We start from the raw sequence: 16,785 nt of genomic DNA, 5'->3' as shown, positions 1-16,785 counted from the left end.
GAAGGTGAGTAGCAGAGTACAGCCCCTGGACTTCAGGTAAAAGACTTCGGTTTACTCAGAGAACCAGTAGACAGGAGCCTATGGGAGGCAGCTCTGAAGGGCAAAGGAGCTCAGGAAAGCTGGCAACAGGTCTTTAAGAACAACCTCCTCCAACCACAGGTACAGTCCCTCCTGATCCCCAGGAGAACAAGTAGATCTATCAGGAGTCTGGCTTGGCTGAACAGGCAACTTATGACAGCACTCCAGTGCAAAAAGACAGTAATACAGGAGGTAAAATCAGGGATAGGCTGCAAAGAAGGAATCTAGAAACATTGTTCAGGCATTAATGTCTTAGAAGGATAAAAGCTCAGCTACAGCTGAAATGGGCCAGGACGTCAAGGGCAAAAAGAAAACCTTCTACTGCCACGGCAGTAGCAAAAGGCCAAACAAGGACGTGTGGGATGGTTTTGGGTCCAGTCTGGCTGCATTCAAGGATTCCGAGAGCTGGCTGAAGTCAGAGCAAGACTCTGTCATCTTTGAAAGGAAACTGAGGGAGGGTCCCAATGACTGGAGAAAAGCTAATGTTCCTCCACCTCTTTGTTTCCTCAGAAAACGCCAAGAGGAGGATTTGGGAGCCAGAGACCAGTCATGCTTACTTGGTCCCCGGGATAATAATGGAACAAGCCCTCTTGGAATACATTTTTGGGCATATGAAGGAGGTCCTGGGGAACAATCAGCATGGACTGACCAACTGCAAATCATCCTGACCAATCTGATTACTTTCTGTGACAAAAATGACTACATTTGCAGATGAGATAAAAGGGATTGGATGGCATTCACCTCAACTTCAGCACAGCTTCCAACAGCATTCTTGTATCGTAAACATTATGGGCTGGGTGGGTGGCCAACTAGATGGCTAACATCCGAGGCTCTGAGGGCAGGAATAAGGCTCTACCTGAAGGCCAGGAACAGACGGAGTACTGCTGGGATTTATCCTGGGGGATGTTCTGTTTGGTATCTTTATCAGTGACCTGAAGCATGGTCACACCAAGTGTGCAGATGGGGACCAATCAACACACTTGGGCAGGGCTCACGTCCAGAGGGACCCAGACAGGCTGGAGAGGTGAGGCAACACAAACCTGTCGATACTCGACACAGGGAAATGCAAATCTCCCTTGGGAAGGAGCAGCCCCTTGTCACAGCACGGGCTGGGGAGCAGCTCTGCTGGAACGGACCCGGGGGACAGCAAGCCAAGCACGGGCCACCCGAACACGCTTCCGCAGGCAAGGGCGGCCACCAGCACCCCGGGCTGGACCAACGCAGCACCACCAACGGTCACCCCCACGGCGACCACAAGCCTCAACCCGCGGCCAGGCCTCCGCGCACGGCGCCGGCGCCTCACGGCCAAGAGGCGGGGCGGGGCGGAAAGGGGAGCCCCGCCCCCCGGACTTGCGCCGCCGTGTCCCGGAAGGCGGCGTGTGCGCAGGCGCGGCGGCTGCACGTGGCGGCGGCGGAGGCATGGCGCAGGGGCCGGAGTATCTGGAGCGCGCCCAGGTACCGCGGGGCGGCGGGCCGAGAGCGCGGGCGGCCCGGCCCGGGGTGAGGTGTAACCGCGGCTGCTGCCGCTGCCGTGCCGTTGCAGGTGAAGAAGGCGGTGGAGGCTCTCCTGGCTTTCGCCAGAAGCAAGGCCAAGGGCAACGCGCTGCTCCTCAACGAGAGCGAGAACGTCCACCTTGTGCTGACGGTCTGGAAGGTCCCGCGGGTGGCACAGGTCATCAAAATGTAAGAACTTCACCCTCGGCCGTGTGGTTACAGGGGCTGCTCGTGTCCTTTCCCCTGGGAAAGAGCGCTTTGCCGATTCGGAGCGTAGGGGATTTGAGGGCCGCCGCGCTGCCCCGGCAGTTGCCGTGCCGTGAGCCAGGCCTGTGGGGCCGGACCCCTGCGCTGCCCCGGCAGTTACCGTGCCGTGAGCCAGGCCTGTGGGGCCGGACCCCTGCGCTGCCCCGGCAGTTGCCGTGCCGTGAGCCAGGCCTGTGGGGCCGGACCCCTGCGCTGCCCCGCTGTGACCGGGGGCTCGGCTGCGCCCGCTCTGCGCACGCGGAGAACAGTGGGTTTGCTGGCTGGCAGTTACAAGCTGCGTGCTTTTCAGTCCAGAAGCTCAGGAAAATAAATCGGTCTCTTCTTTGTCCTAACCCACCACCAAGTCATTGCAAAGACCCCTTCTTCGCTCTTGTCATAACCAAAACCGAATATGAATTATAAGTTTTCTTTTAAACTGCAGCTACGCTGTATTGAGAAAGTTTACAGCTATTTATTTGGGCCTAGTAGATCTATCTGTGTAGACCTAGTTCTGGAAAACACTTACTTCTGCTCTTAGACATTCCCTGTTTACATCATACTCTTGTTGTAGACCACTGCCCCATGGCATTCGACCAGAAACAGCTGAGATTTGCCTGTTCACAAAGGACGAACCAAATTTATCAGCAGAACAGACTGAAAATCTCTACAGGAAACTTTTAATCCAGAACGGGATCAGAAGTATTAGCCAGGTAAGACATACATGATGGTATGGTACAGTACTGTCATTCCTTTCCTTTTGTACCAACGAAAAGGGAGAGTAGTTTTTGTTTTCTGCTGTTTAATATTCTAATCTCAATGGTTCTGAGTTAATGACCTCTTGTAATATTTTTCTGACTATTCAAACTGTAGTTTTTCTAAACGTCAAAATTTACCCCGTATAATTTCTTCAATTTGAAACAGTATATTTAGCAATCAGATATAATTGCTAGGTAAATGTGCAATATTTAGTTTGAGTAAGCAACTGCAGAAACGCACAATGTAAAAGAATATTTGAGTTCTTTGCAGCTGGTTTGGATTGTTTATGCTACTAGCAATAACACTAGAAAGTGTTTCTGTTGTATTTAACCCTGATTTAGATGTTCCTATGTACTTAAGTTCTGTTTGTTGATTTCGCTGTGTTTTCAGCAATGGGGACTAAACTGTTACTTGTATTGCAGATCATCTCATACAAAACTCTCAAAAAAGAATATAAACTATTTGAAGCAAAGCGTCGCCTCCTGAACAGATTCAGTCTCTTTCTGTCTGATGACCGAATTAGAAGGCTCTTGCCCTCGCATCTAGGAAAACACTTTTATGAAAGGAAAAAGTAGGTCTTTATATTATGTATATCCATTTTGCCTTTTTTTTTTTTTTTTTTTTTTTTAAATATTAAATTCTTCTTAGTAAAGTTCTGGTTGGTCATTTGGTGGGGGTGGCTTGGTTTTGTTTTGGTTGGTTTGTGGTTTTTAATTTTTTTTAATTCATTTCCCCTTTTTCATTTTTAGGGTACCTTTATCTGTAAACCTGAAAGCCAAAAATCTTGCTAAGGAACTACAAAAGCATATCCAGGGGACTACGCTCCCAGTTACCAACAAAGGGTGCTGTTAGTAAGTATGAGCAGATTAATACTTCACTTGAAGGCTGGCTGTACCTTAACTGTAGGAATTTTAAGTTAGTTGGTTTTGTTCTATTAATATGTGAATAAAAGAGGTTAAGGATCACCATTCTAGATATGGGCCATTTTGAACCTTAACCCCTATAAAGAAATCAGTAGTTTTACTTACTAAAAAGTTTTACTTTTTGTCTCTTTTTCCTTATACCTAAGGAATTTTTAGGTAACTGTTGCTGTCCAACAGCATGTACAATCTTAGAAAAATATTACTGTTAAATTAGATAAACACTACTTCCAAAATACTCTATTCTTGTAAGACTTTTTTCATTTATTGTGCATCTAAAAGGATCTAAATTGGTAAATACAGGGCAGAAGTTGCATATCCCAGTAGGGAAGGATTAATAAGGGTAGATGTATTTTGACTGTTACTACAAAAGACTTTGCAATAGCCAGCCATCCTTTATGGAAGCTAAGATAATTGCAGATAAGTGGGGGTTTTTTTGCATTTCTGGGTATGCCTAAGAGCGAGTAACTCAAAGTATGTTTTATTTGCTTGCATATAAATATTGCTCTTTTTTCAGTACATCACATATAGGTCACACCGGAATGAAAGCTGATGAGATAGTAGATAATGTCATGGCAGCAGCTAAGGTGATTGCTACGAAGTTACCAAAGGTACTGCTGATTGACTGCATTAAAGTCAAGTTGGTTCATAATTCAGCCTTGCTATTTTTACATAATATACTGGTTTTGTTGTTGCAGAATTGGAAAAATGTAAAAATTCTTCACCTCAAAACTCTTAAATCAGTTGCACTTCCGATTTTTACTGCAAATATCTCCAACTTGGATGAGCTTGACAGACAGCCATCTCTCAAAAAAAAGGAAGTAAAGGTAAAAAAAAAATATTCAAACTTTCCATAAAACCAAATTGGAACAACTATTTCTTGGGTTTCCTTTATGCATTATAATGCCTGATGTGTTGGGTTTTAACATTTTAGCAGTTCATTCCAGGCATTTATGGCTCCAAATGGGTTAGGCACTCCTGATTCTGAGCAACCTGAGCTAGTCGGGGATGTCCCTGCTCCGTGCAGGGGGGTTGGACTAGATGACCTTTGAAGGTCCCTTCCAACGCAAACCATTCTATGATTCTATTACTCTGAGCGCTTCAGACATTCAGTAATACTAACGAAATTGTAGAAACTCCCTGATAGGTTGTAAAGCAAACTGGAAATAAGTTAAGTGTTTCTAGTCCTAAACTGTAGGGTTTAGAACATTATTATCTTCTTTTGCCTAAAATAAATTTGGAGCATGTATATTCAACTTAACTTGTGACATTGACTTGTGTAATTGTGACATTATCATCATTATTTATGAGCTATTTATACTAAACTTCTGAAAGTAATTCATTTTTTCATATTTTAAATATGGTGGAGCAGCCCAGGTCTGTTAAACAATAACATTTCAGTTAATGTTGCTAGACCATCTTATTTTTAACCATATTAAAACAATTATTATACATTTAGAAATGTTATGGGGATTTGTCTGAAATACCCTTCTAATTAATTCTAGAAAGGAAAGAACAAGAAACCAAAGAAGGCAGCTAAAAAACTAAACTCAAGTCAAGTCAGTTTGACAACTGAAATTAATGCTGCTGCTGCTGCTACCAAGGAGCCTGCGGTGAAAGAAAAAATAGAAGTTGTCCAAGAAGCAGGTGATCATGATGATGATGATGAAATTCCACAACTGGTGCCTTTGCTAACAGCCAGCTTACCTGAGCTGAAGGTAATTGTTTAATAATATTAAGAAACTCACATTTCAGTTAAAAGTAAATATTTTACTGTTTAAATTGTTCATTGCTCCTTAGGGAACTGTGTGTGTTAACACACTTCAAGTGAATGGGATTTTTCCTGCATATATCATGAAAGCAAGAGTTGAGTGTATGGGGCAGGGAGATACCTTGGGGAGGTGGTTTGTTTCAGGGTATTTTGGTTTTGAGGGCTTTTTTTCTTATTTTATAGTTAACTCCTCTTACAGACAAAGGAAGCCAGTGGTTGCTGTCCTTTGATGTATTGTTCTGAATAGCAGCAGTTTTGTCTAGGTTGAATAACAAGCCTAAAGTCAGAATAAAGGGTAAATGATTGAGAAACTGCTTAATCAAGAAAATAACAATTTTTAAAATTCGAAACTTTAATATTAAATTTTAATGTATCATCTTCTGCCTGGAGTGCAAAACTTGAGCAAGAACATACAACATTCTCTAGATAGTAATACGCAACGTTAGCAATCGCATAATACAAATTGAGGGCTAGCAGCTTGTGTGAAATACTGTACGGACTTACTGTTGTCAGTATTGAAGATTATGTGGATCATGTCATTAACATCTCTGCAAAACAACCAAACTGATAATATTTACACTTAACAAATACGTAGGAAAGGTATTTGGATGAATGAAACAATAATAGTTATAAATTCAGCTTAGTTATGCTGCAATCCTGAATGCAGTCTATCCTTAAACTCTAACAATGCACCTCTTCAGGGGTGCCCAAACTAAAACTACAATCATGTGCAGGCCCACCAAAGAATTTCATACAGCTTGCTTCAAGCTGCCCTCCTGCAACAGGACCTACACTAGCTCATGTGAGGTCACTGCCAGAGCCCTGTTTCCAGACACAGGGGATAGATACAGCTAGACTTGGTTTGTATGAATTGTTCTGATAACAGCAGCCTTCTTTCATGAGAGTCGTTTGGGAACATGCGATGAACTCTAGGGACTGCTACACCTAGGGCACAGATAAGAGTGCAGTCAGTTTGTGTGTGTACAGCTGGACATCAAGTAGTGGTGATCTCTGTTCAGTCTGTTAAGCCTGCATTTTAAAGCTGGCCAAGAGGATCCTTGCATCTGTTAAATCTTTACTTTCTTACTATTTTGTTATTTTTTCATTATTTTCACAATTTAGTTTTGTGTTTAATCCTCTGCTTCCAGACTGAAATGTATACAGATTATTTGGGCTAGGGCACAGTTCAGTCGATAGAAAGCATTAGTCATTTAGAAGCATTAGTCAATTAGTTTTCATTGATCCTTCGTCTTGGAAAAACAGTAAAGATGTTTCTTAGGTGGAAGAGTAATTTTTTTGTTTGTCTTAAATACAGAAAATGGAACCAAGTCCAGAAAAAGGTGACAACCTGGGCAAGAAAACTAAAACACCTCTTGGTAAGAGAAAGAAACAATCTCTAGCTCTGGAGGCTCCAAAAACAAAACATAAAGTTACAGAAGAGCGTGCAGACTTGCAAACATCACCAAAACAGAAGAAAGACAAGAAGCTCAGCATGCCAAAGGAAGCAATAAAAGAAAAAGATATTAAAATGACTCCCAAAAAGCCTGAAGCAAAGTCTTTTGCAACACCCAAAGCTGGCAAATCAATACAGTCAGCCAAGAAGTCTTCAAAAGCACGAAAGCAAACACCCAAGAAGGTCCGCAGGCCACAGTCAGCATGAATGTTGTCTGTATTTTATATAATCATTCAGTGGTGTCTTTTTAGTAAACAAACATATTGATGGAAGTAAAATACCTTCTTAAGAAATCCTGATCCCAAGAGCTTTTTTCCCCTGAGACCTGTAATGATTCATTTGTGTTTCCTTCTAACTGAGGAGCTGGAACAAACAAACTCACGATCTTCATTGGCTGTTTCTTACCTTTTATTTTTTCCTGGCCCAAACTAAAAGCATTCAAATTGTTTAAGTGTCAGAGGGCAGGAAGAGGACTATTCCAGACAAAAAGCAGAGAACTACTGCATAAGTGACATCTTCCTGAAGCATAGATTAGTACTGGAACAGACAAGGGCTGAAGCATACCAAGAGCAGCAATCTATTTAACATGTGATTTAAAATGTGAAATAGCTGCTACCATTTCTTCTTAGGTTGTCCAATATAATGAAAACAGGTTGACATCTATCAATCTTATTCCAGATATTTAGTTTAGAAGCCTGATAACAAGCCAAACAATGTATTTTTAGCTATTTTTACCTAGGGTATTTGTGTGCTTAAAAAAAAAAGGCACAGACAATTTTACTTTTATCTTCATATGCTTTGACCATTTATACTTGATGACATAAAGCGAAATCTCCTTACCTTCACTTTTGAGTCTTATTTCTGGTACTGGAACAATTGAGGGGGTCCCTGCATGCTCGCCACAATATTGCTGTTTCTTCCATCTGAAAACCACCAAAGGCTGTATGAATTCTAGGTCTGAAGAAGCTAAGTGAACCAGTCCCATAAAGGCACGAAAAGTAAACACTGCAAAACTGAAAGTGTATATATTTGGAATTTTACATAATAGCAAATTGTTGCTCTCTGTATGGTTACTGCACATCCTTCTCAGAGTGAGAATACAAGGCAGATGCTTCTTAATTTGTAGATGTGCAGAAAATTATGAAATTTATATCATAACTTCTGTGTGAGTAATTGATAGTGTGCCATACTAGCTTATGGGTGCTGGAGAAATGCATCCACAAGTACTGCCTTGAAATTCTGCAGCATCTTGAACCAATCTATATTGGGACTCCAGTAGTTAGCCGTGCCTTTTCTTCAATGGCAGCACGGGAATTCATCAAGCTAAGTGAGATATGTAAAGCATCTGACTGATACAGCTACAAACTAACCCATTGGGGAAAAAATTTGTATATAATACATATTTATAGCGGAATTTGTTCCTTTTATGTTGCAGAGTATCCAGGATTCTGACAGTTAAATAAGATGTGACAATACTGACATGATTTTTATTCTTCCTATGAGCAATGTACTCTTTTATTAAAAAAGAAAAGTAGAATTCAGAAAGTCAGTGGGTAATAATTTGACGTAGCTATCACAGGTCTTCACTTGGAGACATTTGCAGTAGTCACCCTTGCTCAGAAGCAGTTAAGTTACCATTGTTACAGGGAGTTACATTTCTCAACTTCTCAAAAGACTCTATGTTTGTTCAGAGTTGAATTATGGGATTAAATTTGTTTTGTTTAATCAGGAAACTATTTCTTAGTAATGTTTTTCTTGCTTGTTTAAGAGATCTGGGAGGACTTGTCATTTCTAATCAAGAAAGAAGGAAATATGAAAAAGTAACATTCATTCCAAATAAGTGAAAACTGCCTATTGCTGATGTGTTACAGAATCAAATCAGGTGTAAAATAATTGCTTTTAATTAACTAATTTCAACTGGAAAGCTGTAAGGACCAAACCACCACTTCACATCCTTCCTATAAATGCTCATGTAACAAAGATAACTGGATTTGCAAGCTGGCAGAAGCAGCTAAGGTGGAGAACACCTCCCCAATCGCTGAGCTGGTTTAGCTCTGCAAGGCATATTGGTATTAAGTTCAGTCTTACGTAAACAGCTAGCGTGCAGTAGTCACGTCTGAGCCTTTGTAAGGACGTTTCTGGAAAAGACCACTAAGAGACTAAAACAAATCTGGTCTGTTTATGTATAAATTCTTATAGACAAAGCATTTTTATTGCTGTAGTATTTGTTCTGACTGACATTAGAAATAAAAGGTTTTAATAGACATCTGAATTATTATTTAAGGTACTACATCTTTGAAGTTACAATCTTTATTTTCTTTAAAAATTGAAGGTGGAAAGAAAGAGGAAATGAACCATAAAAGCCATTTATGGTATGGCTAGTAAAATGATCAGTCTTAAATAAAGGTGTATTACCGCAAGTTCTGTCAGGACCCCCATAAGTCTGAATTTTAAAAGGGGACTATGGTTAAACTTTTACCCAACACTTTTAATAGTACTATTTGTCCTCAGCTAAGGTTTGGGGTTTTTTAAATAGAAAAATAGGTCTGTTAACTTTTTTTCTATTAAGAGTGTAGAATAATAATATTTTAAAATATGGAACGGTCAAGACACGTCTAAAGCTCTTGAAGAGCTTCAAGAAACAAACAGTGCTTTCTCTAGGCGGCTCCTGTATCCTTGCATTAAGTGCTTTGAGGAGACTGGGTAATAGCCAATATTTTTTTTTTTTCATGTGAGCTTAAACTTCTTTAGAAGTACTGGAAGCAGAGTGGCCACATGGAGGCTAGAAGGGAAGAACTCAATGGTTGAAAATGATTGGGAAGAACAGCAGTATAGGCTTTTTAGTACCTTAATTCTTCTCAAGATAAAAGTGTCATTAGGTGTCAAAGATATTTTATTGTTGAAGTACTTAGAATGATTTTAACTTCATAAGAGGATTTCAGCTTGTGATTTCCTAAGGACACATCTTTTATGGAATAATGTCAGTGACACCATCACTGATTAAGAAGTGGCTTCACGTAGTCTTGACTCTCAGTGTTCAGCAGGAGCAATGATAAGTGAACCATAGTGGTACGATAGGAATTGAGAGTCTGTAGTCTCACTGTAGGAAGCCAATCGCATTCATTGTCATTGGAGGAATAGTCTTCCTCAGCGGCATCCTTCTTGGCACACTGTGCTTCCACAAATGCGGAAGCTGTATATGCTCTCAGGCCTGTCAGAATTTACATTGGCTTGATATTTCCAGTTACTGGAACAGTGTAGCTTACCCATTGTTAAACAAAACGGTCAGATACAAGGGCCTTGGGAGAGTATGTGCGAGAGAGACCACAGCCAAATATAGTTCTTATGCTTGAGGACTTGGGCGTGTTGAGAGGTACCAGCTCATTAACTGACACAAGAGTGAACCGAAATACGTATCTCCCCTTTTACATAACTGTTCTGCTTGCTGGATTTTTCATCTTGCATTCGTAACTAGTTTCCGGCCTGTTAACTTGAAGTTGCAACCTAACTACTCCTTTTAAGCCAGCCTCCTCAAGCACCTAAAGTAGTCTGTATGCCTTTCCAGATGCACGTTGTCCCTGCTGCCCAATAGCTGCCTCGTCCTCCAAGTGTGGAGGCCTACCACACGTACAACTCATCTCTGACCGCCTTTCTTGAAGTGCCTCCCTTCCGGGGTGCCCGAGCCCTGGCAAAGCAAGGCAAAGACCTTGCCCCCTTCACAGGGTGACACTGCCTCAACGGGAAACAGTTAAACGTGTCCAGCTGCGTCTGCCTGACACTCACCTGCACCGGGAAACGGCAGCCAAGGAGGGATGCCTCAACTCCAAAACAGTGGCAGTCGCTACAGACCGACCTCCACCCAGACCAAATGGAGCAACGCCGGGCAGAGCAGCCGGCTGCGCTAGCCGCCTCAACGCGTCGGGGGCAGGAGAAAGGAGCCTGGCCGCGGCCGCCGGACACCGCTGGTGGGGCGAGGCCAGCTGGTGGGCCGAGGCCAGCTGTTGGAGCCGGGCCGCCAGCCACGCCTGGAGCGGCTCCGAAGAGCGGGGCAGTGCCCGCGCCGGCCCTGAAGGCGGCCGCCTTCCCGCCCGGCCGCCTTCCCGCCTTCCGCCTCAGCGGCCGCTGGGCGTGGCGGGAGCCCCTCCGCAAGGGGGCGTGGCCCCGCGCGCAGGTGCGACGGAGGGGCGTGGCCCAGACACCTCCCCCCTTCAGGTGCGGCACCGCCCTCCCGCCGCGCCCCGCCTTCCCCTCGGGTGCGGGCGACCGGAGGCGGCGGTGGCGCTGCCGCTCCCCCGCGATGGCGGCCCCCGGCGGGCTGGGCCGCTGCGTGGCCGCCTTCTGGCTGGCGCTGGCCTTCGACGCGCTGGGCCTGGCGGTGCTGCTGGCCGGCGTGTTCGCCGACGTGTTCTTCTCCGACCTGCTCATCTACGCGGGCGGCATCGGCATCTTCCTCAGCCTCATCTGGTGGGTGTTCTGGTACGCGGGCAACCTGGAGGTGCCGCTCGAGGAGCTGCGTGACGACGTGGGGCTGGCGCCGGCCAAGGGTCGCGGGGACAGCCTGCTGCGGGGGCTGGTGCGCGGCCTCAGCCGCCGCTTCTCCTCCGCCTTCGCTCCCCCGCCGCGCTCCCGCGCTCCCGCCACCGCCGCCGACCTGGAGCTGCAGCGCGCCCGGGGCCCGCGGGGCCGCGCCGCCGAGTCCAGCAGGTGAGAGGCGGTGGGGCAGTCTCGGGGGGGTCACCGGGCTCCGGCGAAAGGGGCCGGTGGTAGGAAAGCTGGGGGCGGGGGGGAACCATAGTTTTGTCTAGAAGCTGAGAAAACTCTCTTACCTGAGACTCAGTTAAAAACTTGTTATGTTAAACCACTTGCTGGCAGCTGACGTGTTTTTGAAAAGAAGTTGTGGGGGATTTTTCTCACCTCTGGCGATGATAGAAATGGAGTGAGAGAGGTGGCCCAAATCTGATAAAGTGAGGAAGATACTTCCTGTAGACGTCTAAGAATGGAAAAGGCCGGCTGGAGTAAAGCATGTGCGTGATGGGGTTGGTGTGCGGGGAGTGCGCTGCCAGGCCTGACGGATTGCGAGCGCAGGAGCTGGGTGGTCCCAAACCGGTCCTGACAGTAACTTTGAATGCCACCCGAAGTAAGCGTGAGGCTGTGAAATAGCCATTAACCACCACCCACGGGAGCTCTTGTGAGGGGAGCTCCCTCTTCAGCGACATGAGATGCTTCTTTCTTGGAGAAGAACAACAAAAAAAGTGAAATGCTGACTTGTGTTTAACTTCAGGGCAGAGTTGTAGCTAGTAGTTGGAAATTCATAAATGCCATCAATAGTTACACTACTTGTCTTGAACCTCAGTCGTCAGAAAAAGATGCATTAATATCCAGCGTGCAAAGAAAGTGTCCAGGTCCAACTTCAAAGTATGGTTGAAGATCATCAAGCCTTTCAAAATATCCCTAGTGTGTTCATTAGTATGGCATGTTTATTGATGAAGAAAAGCATGTCTTGAAAATGGCGGGGGGAGGAAGGGGGAAGAAAGTCAAGCTTTCACTTCACTACGTGAAATACTTTTCTGAAGGAAGTGTAAAACTGATTTTGCACTAAGTGTCTGAACTCTTCAAGGATTCTGAACTTGTTGCAGTTCTGAGTCACTGTGTACAAGGTCAGCTTTTTCTGCTGCTCCTTGAAACTGAATCTTGAAGCTACTGTTGGTTTACAGAAAAGTTCATGTGGAAATCATCTTACTTCATGAAAGCCACAGAATTTTCTTGAGAGGAAGTTCTAACAGTAGGGAGATAGATAACTATTGCTTAATAGAAAACTTGTAGCAGGCGGAAAAGAACAACAGCAGCACAACTTTAAAAGACTTGCTACTGCCATTTAGTTTATTATTAACTAGTTAGAAAACAGGCCATTGAAACAGGCCTCTTTTTAGACTTCTTTTTTTTTTTCTTTTCTGAAATGGGTTTAGAATTGACAGATAGAGATCCATATTTGCAGGGAAGAAACTGCTTTTGTAAATGACTATACCTAACCTTTCCAATTGAAAGATTGTGGCAATTGTAGGTATTGAGTTCAGCAGATAATATGCTGTCTCTGTAGATGGTCCTACTTTCAATATGCATATATAGGTGTGTGTTTTGCTGTAATGATCTTCTAGTAGTGAGTGTTATCCATTATTTTTAAATATTTCAAATATTTTTTTAATTAAAAACAGTGTAGAGTTTATTATTTTCTATAGGGGCAGTTATATAGAGTGCTTCATTACGAGTTCTCTCAAGTAAACAGCAGCTTCTAATGCGACAGTAAACAAACTTTGGTACAATTGCATTAGTAATTGTAATTCAGAAGGAATCAAAACAGAATTAGTGTCTAAGAGTTATGTTACACATTGTAACATAAATTCTATTATTTTAACTTTCAAGGTAAAATAAAGGATGACAAACAGTTGCACTTCCAAAGGTAATTCAGGGTTCCTTTTTGCAGTAAATTAATCTAAAGTACTTTACACCTTCTCGTAAACAACTGTCTGGATCAGATCATCCCTTGCTGATAGACCAAATCCTCTCCCCACCTGGAGATATTTATGAACTTAACCAAACGGGTTAAACATGTTTGGGCAGATATTGTCAAGAAAGAGGAGGGGAAGAAACACCACCACACGCACACACACCCACCCCCAAAATCCACCCCAAAACCCAAACAACAAAAAAACCAACAACCTCCCCCACCATTAGAAAAACTTCCTGAGCCATTAACTTCAGATTTCTCTTAGCATTAAAAAAAAAAAAAGTTAAAAGTGCAAGTGTTTGGAAAATTAACTGTTGCCTTAATAAGGAAGTTTGTTCATTACAGAAACTACTTATGCATTTTTGTCATTTTGATAATTTTCTGGTTCTTGTTATTAATAACTTTTTAAAGTTATTAATAGAATACTGTATGCTGTTCCCATTTCCTATCTTAAAAATTATATAGTAGAAGTGAACAGGAAGGGTGAGAATTCTCAAGTTATGGAATGATTCTGTTAAAGATATGGAATGATTCTATTACAAGTAGATTAGCATCCTTGAGCCTGAAAAGAGATGCAGAGTATAAAATATTCTAGAGGTGTATACAGTCAAGTGGTATGGAAAAAGCACATAGGGAATGCCTCTCTCCAGACAAAGCAGGAACCAACGAGTTATCGCGTGCTGTGTAACTGAAGTGTGGGATTATTTGACATGGGACAGTGTGACAGATTAAAATGTACAGATTGAAAAAGCCAGAGGAAAAAACCAGAAGCGATGCGAAGATAATATATTTGGCTCAGGAAGACCTGGGACAGTAAGTGGCAGTTGAGATAATATCCCGAGGAGAAATTACTTGCATGCTGTATTCTTATGCCTTTATTGAGACAGCCACACTTGGTCAATGTTGGACATGGACTGTTGACTTGTTGGGTCCCAATCAGCTGTTAAACCTAAGGGAAACAATACTTTAAAGACTGACTTCAGGCTAACAGTTTAGAGTTTTATATGATTATTTGTTCTAAGACTATTTTGGAGTAACCTTTTCTTAATGTATTATCTTCAGGATCTGTTGAAGACACGACTATTGAAGTTACTGCCTCTATAAAAGTGGGGGAAGTGCTGCAAATTATGGAAAGAGAATTCCCTAGGATTTTTTCACTGTGGAATAACCTCTGCAACCATTGTGGACTCTGTATAAAATGGACACACAGAGCCATATCTCTGCCAAACGCACCTACTTCAGTGTTGGACTGGATATGTTTTGAAACTGGGGGGGGCGGGGAGAAACATGAAAAACTAAATTAGATCTCTTACGAAGTGAGAACTAAAAAAGAAAAAAACCTGATTCACAGAAAAATCACTGCAGCATGTAATATGGAATTTTTACATTTTTAATAACCTGGGAATGTTTAGATAAAAAAAAAGCTCTTGCACAATGAAAAGCTCTTGCACTGTTTTACCAAGGTCTGGAAGTTAAACATACTGTGAATTTTTATGATGCCAGTGCAATACTTTTGTTTGTTTGTAAGGGTGCTTTTAAAGTATCTGTTAAACTGTCCATGCAAAGTTGCAAATGTAGTAGAACTTTTTTTTTTATAGTGTAAATACACAATTTACAGTGACTCTTTTAAAGTTTTGCCATTATTTTGGAATAACTTGGAGTTTGAGATTTTATAAGTAGACTAGTATAAATAATGATGTTGGCATACCAGTACATTATTCATAGTTGTAAATTATGTGATATGATGACTCTAAGAGGCATTTTTAATGTAATGATGTTGGGAATTATTTTCCTAGTGCTGAGGGGACACCACCAAAAAAGCCCCTTGTTGATTAATAAATATTCCAATGCTATATGAAATCTATATTTATATTTAGATTCAAATTTATATTTAGATGTGACTGAGAAGTAGTACCTGGGAAAAGATTTATATAAAAGTTAATGATACCTAAATTTCTTGTGTGTAGAAATTCCTCGTGAGTTCCTCTGGTTTTGAACTGAGAGTTTGAGCCCACCATTAGCAAATATGGGTAGGTCTTAAAATTTTAATGTACAATTGTTTTTATGCCACGCCTTATCAAATACTAGATGTGGATTTAAGGAAAACGTTTACTAAGAATACTATGGCTGTACTTCCTTGAGAACTCCTGAAATGGTTTTCAATATTACCTTGCAAATTACTGGAGTAATTTCTTACTTCTCTATGTGTATTCTAATTTTAAAATGTTTTCCAAATGCTCTCATTTTTTTCAACAAGGTTAGATGAACACTAAACTTGAAGGTCTGTAATGTGTTTTCTTCTTTACTAACTGCATTTTTTAGGAGGTGTATACAATTGTTTCCTCCTTTTAGAGGAACTGCAATGTGACACCATTGTGCTGTTACAATGGTCTGATTAAAAAAAAAAAAAAAGCAAGCCAAACAAACTTCTCCCTTAAAACCTATAGATCACTATTTCAGTGTCATTTGCAATAATTTATTTTCATTTCATTGTTCTGAACAGAGAACTGCTTTTTCTGATTCCCCATAGTTTCACTTGCAAACTGAATTATGAGATGTAATGTTTAGTAAGTGCAATGATTAGTAGCAGCTATAAATTAAGCCAAAAGTTTTGTGTGCAGCCATTCACATACTTAATCTGGTGATTTTTTTTTTTTCCTGATCTCGTGTTGCAATCCTAATTACCAGAGGGCTTTGCATTCACTGTTGATTACAATGCAATTAATCTTAAATCCAATATCAATACTTAATGATTGTTGTGTAAGATGATAGCTAGGATGTTGTTGGCTGTTGCAACTTCACTCAGAAATTGCATGGGATTCAAATGTTTACAATTATGAATGGTATCTATGGCTTACAAATTAAATATAGGATCTGACAGATCAGAGAAGGAGAATGTTAATCATAGAGAAGTGCTAGAATGTTACTAGTATGGTGTGTCTGAACAATGAGATAAAAATACTTGCTGTGGAGCAACAATAACCATTGCAAGCTATGGTCCTTTCATTTTGGAAATGTAAAACAGTTAGCATTTCATGCAGTCTATTTGCCTTCTGATCAGGAAGGCTAATAATAAATAGAAACTGGCAACGGAATTATTAGCAGTCAAACATTAACAAATATTTAAGACTCTTTTAGTCTCCTGGTATCCTTATCAGTTGTAGCTTAATGCAGCACAAAGTCCATTCAAATAACTTTCATACTGTTGATTGGAAAGAAGCACTTGTCCGTGTTTAGGACTGCTGCAGAGGTTTGCATCTAAAGCTAGAATTCCTTTAGATTAAAAGAACAGTCCTATGCACTTTCTTTAAAAACATAGCCAGGTTTGGAAAGAACCAAACTCAGTTTGCAGGAGTGTTGTATACAGGAGTGCTTTGTAGTTGGTTAATCCTTAAAACTAGCTCAAAACAGCACTTTATATACCACTACATGGGAAAAAAGCCAAACCCCTAACTTGTAACTATGTGAAAGGATTAAATGCTTCTTGTCAGACTCTTTAGAGGTGAACTGTATCTGAAGAAAGTTTTAATGTGGTAGATATGGTTTATTTTCCGTAAAAAGG

General features: G+C 41.8%; 2 protein-coding genes across 2 annotated transcripts; both read left to right on the top strand.

Annotated features, from left to right (window-relative positions):
- The first annotated feature begins 1,488 nt into the window (after positions 1-1,488).
- Positions 1,489-8,454, top strand: RSL1D1 (ribosomal L1 domain containing 1). Its single transcript, XM_086760178.1, has 9 exons — positions 1,489-1,533; positions 1,622-1,761; positions 2,390-2,528; positions 2,997-3,145; positions 3,324-3,425; positions 4,012-4,105; positions 4,193-4,321; positions 5,000-5,212; positions 6,581-8,454. The coding sequence occupies exons 1-9, from the start codon at positions 1,498-1,500 to the stop codon at positions 6,923-6,925; spliced, it is 1,347 nt and encodes a 448-aa protein (XP_086616304.1). The 5' UTR covers positions 1,489-1,497; the 3' UTR covers positions 6,926-8,454.
- Positions 8,455-11,001: 2,547 nt separating this feature from the next.
- On the top strand, positions 11,002-14,440 carry LOC147598844 (transmembrane protein 238-like). The gene is made up of 2 exons (XM_086760154.1): positions 11,002-11,422; positions 14,286-14,440. Exons 1-2 carry the CDS (start codon positions 11,016-11,018, stop codon positions 14,293-14,295), a joined length of 417 nt encoding a protein of 138 aa, XP_086616280.1. The 5' UTR covers positions 11,002-11,015; the 3' UTR covers positions 14,296-14,440.
- The last annotated feature ends 2,345 nt before the right edge of the window (positions 14,441-16,785 follow it).

This window comes from Chlamydotis macqueenii, chromosome 15 (genome assembly GCF_036417535.1).
Source record: "Chlamydotis macqueenii isolate bChlMac1 chromosome 15, bChlMac1.mat, whole genome shotgun sequence".
Classification (NCBI taxonomy): Eukaryota; Metazoa; Chordata; class Aves; order Otidiformes; family Otididae; genus Chlamydotis; species Chlamydotis macqueenii.
The sequence above is the reverse complement of the archived record's forward strand: the minus strand, read 5'-3'. Positions and strand labels throughout refer to the sequence as shown.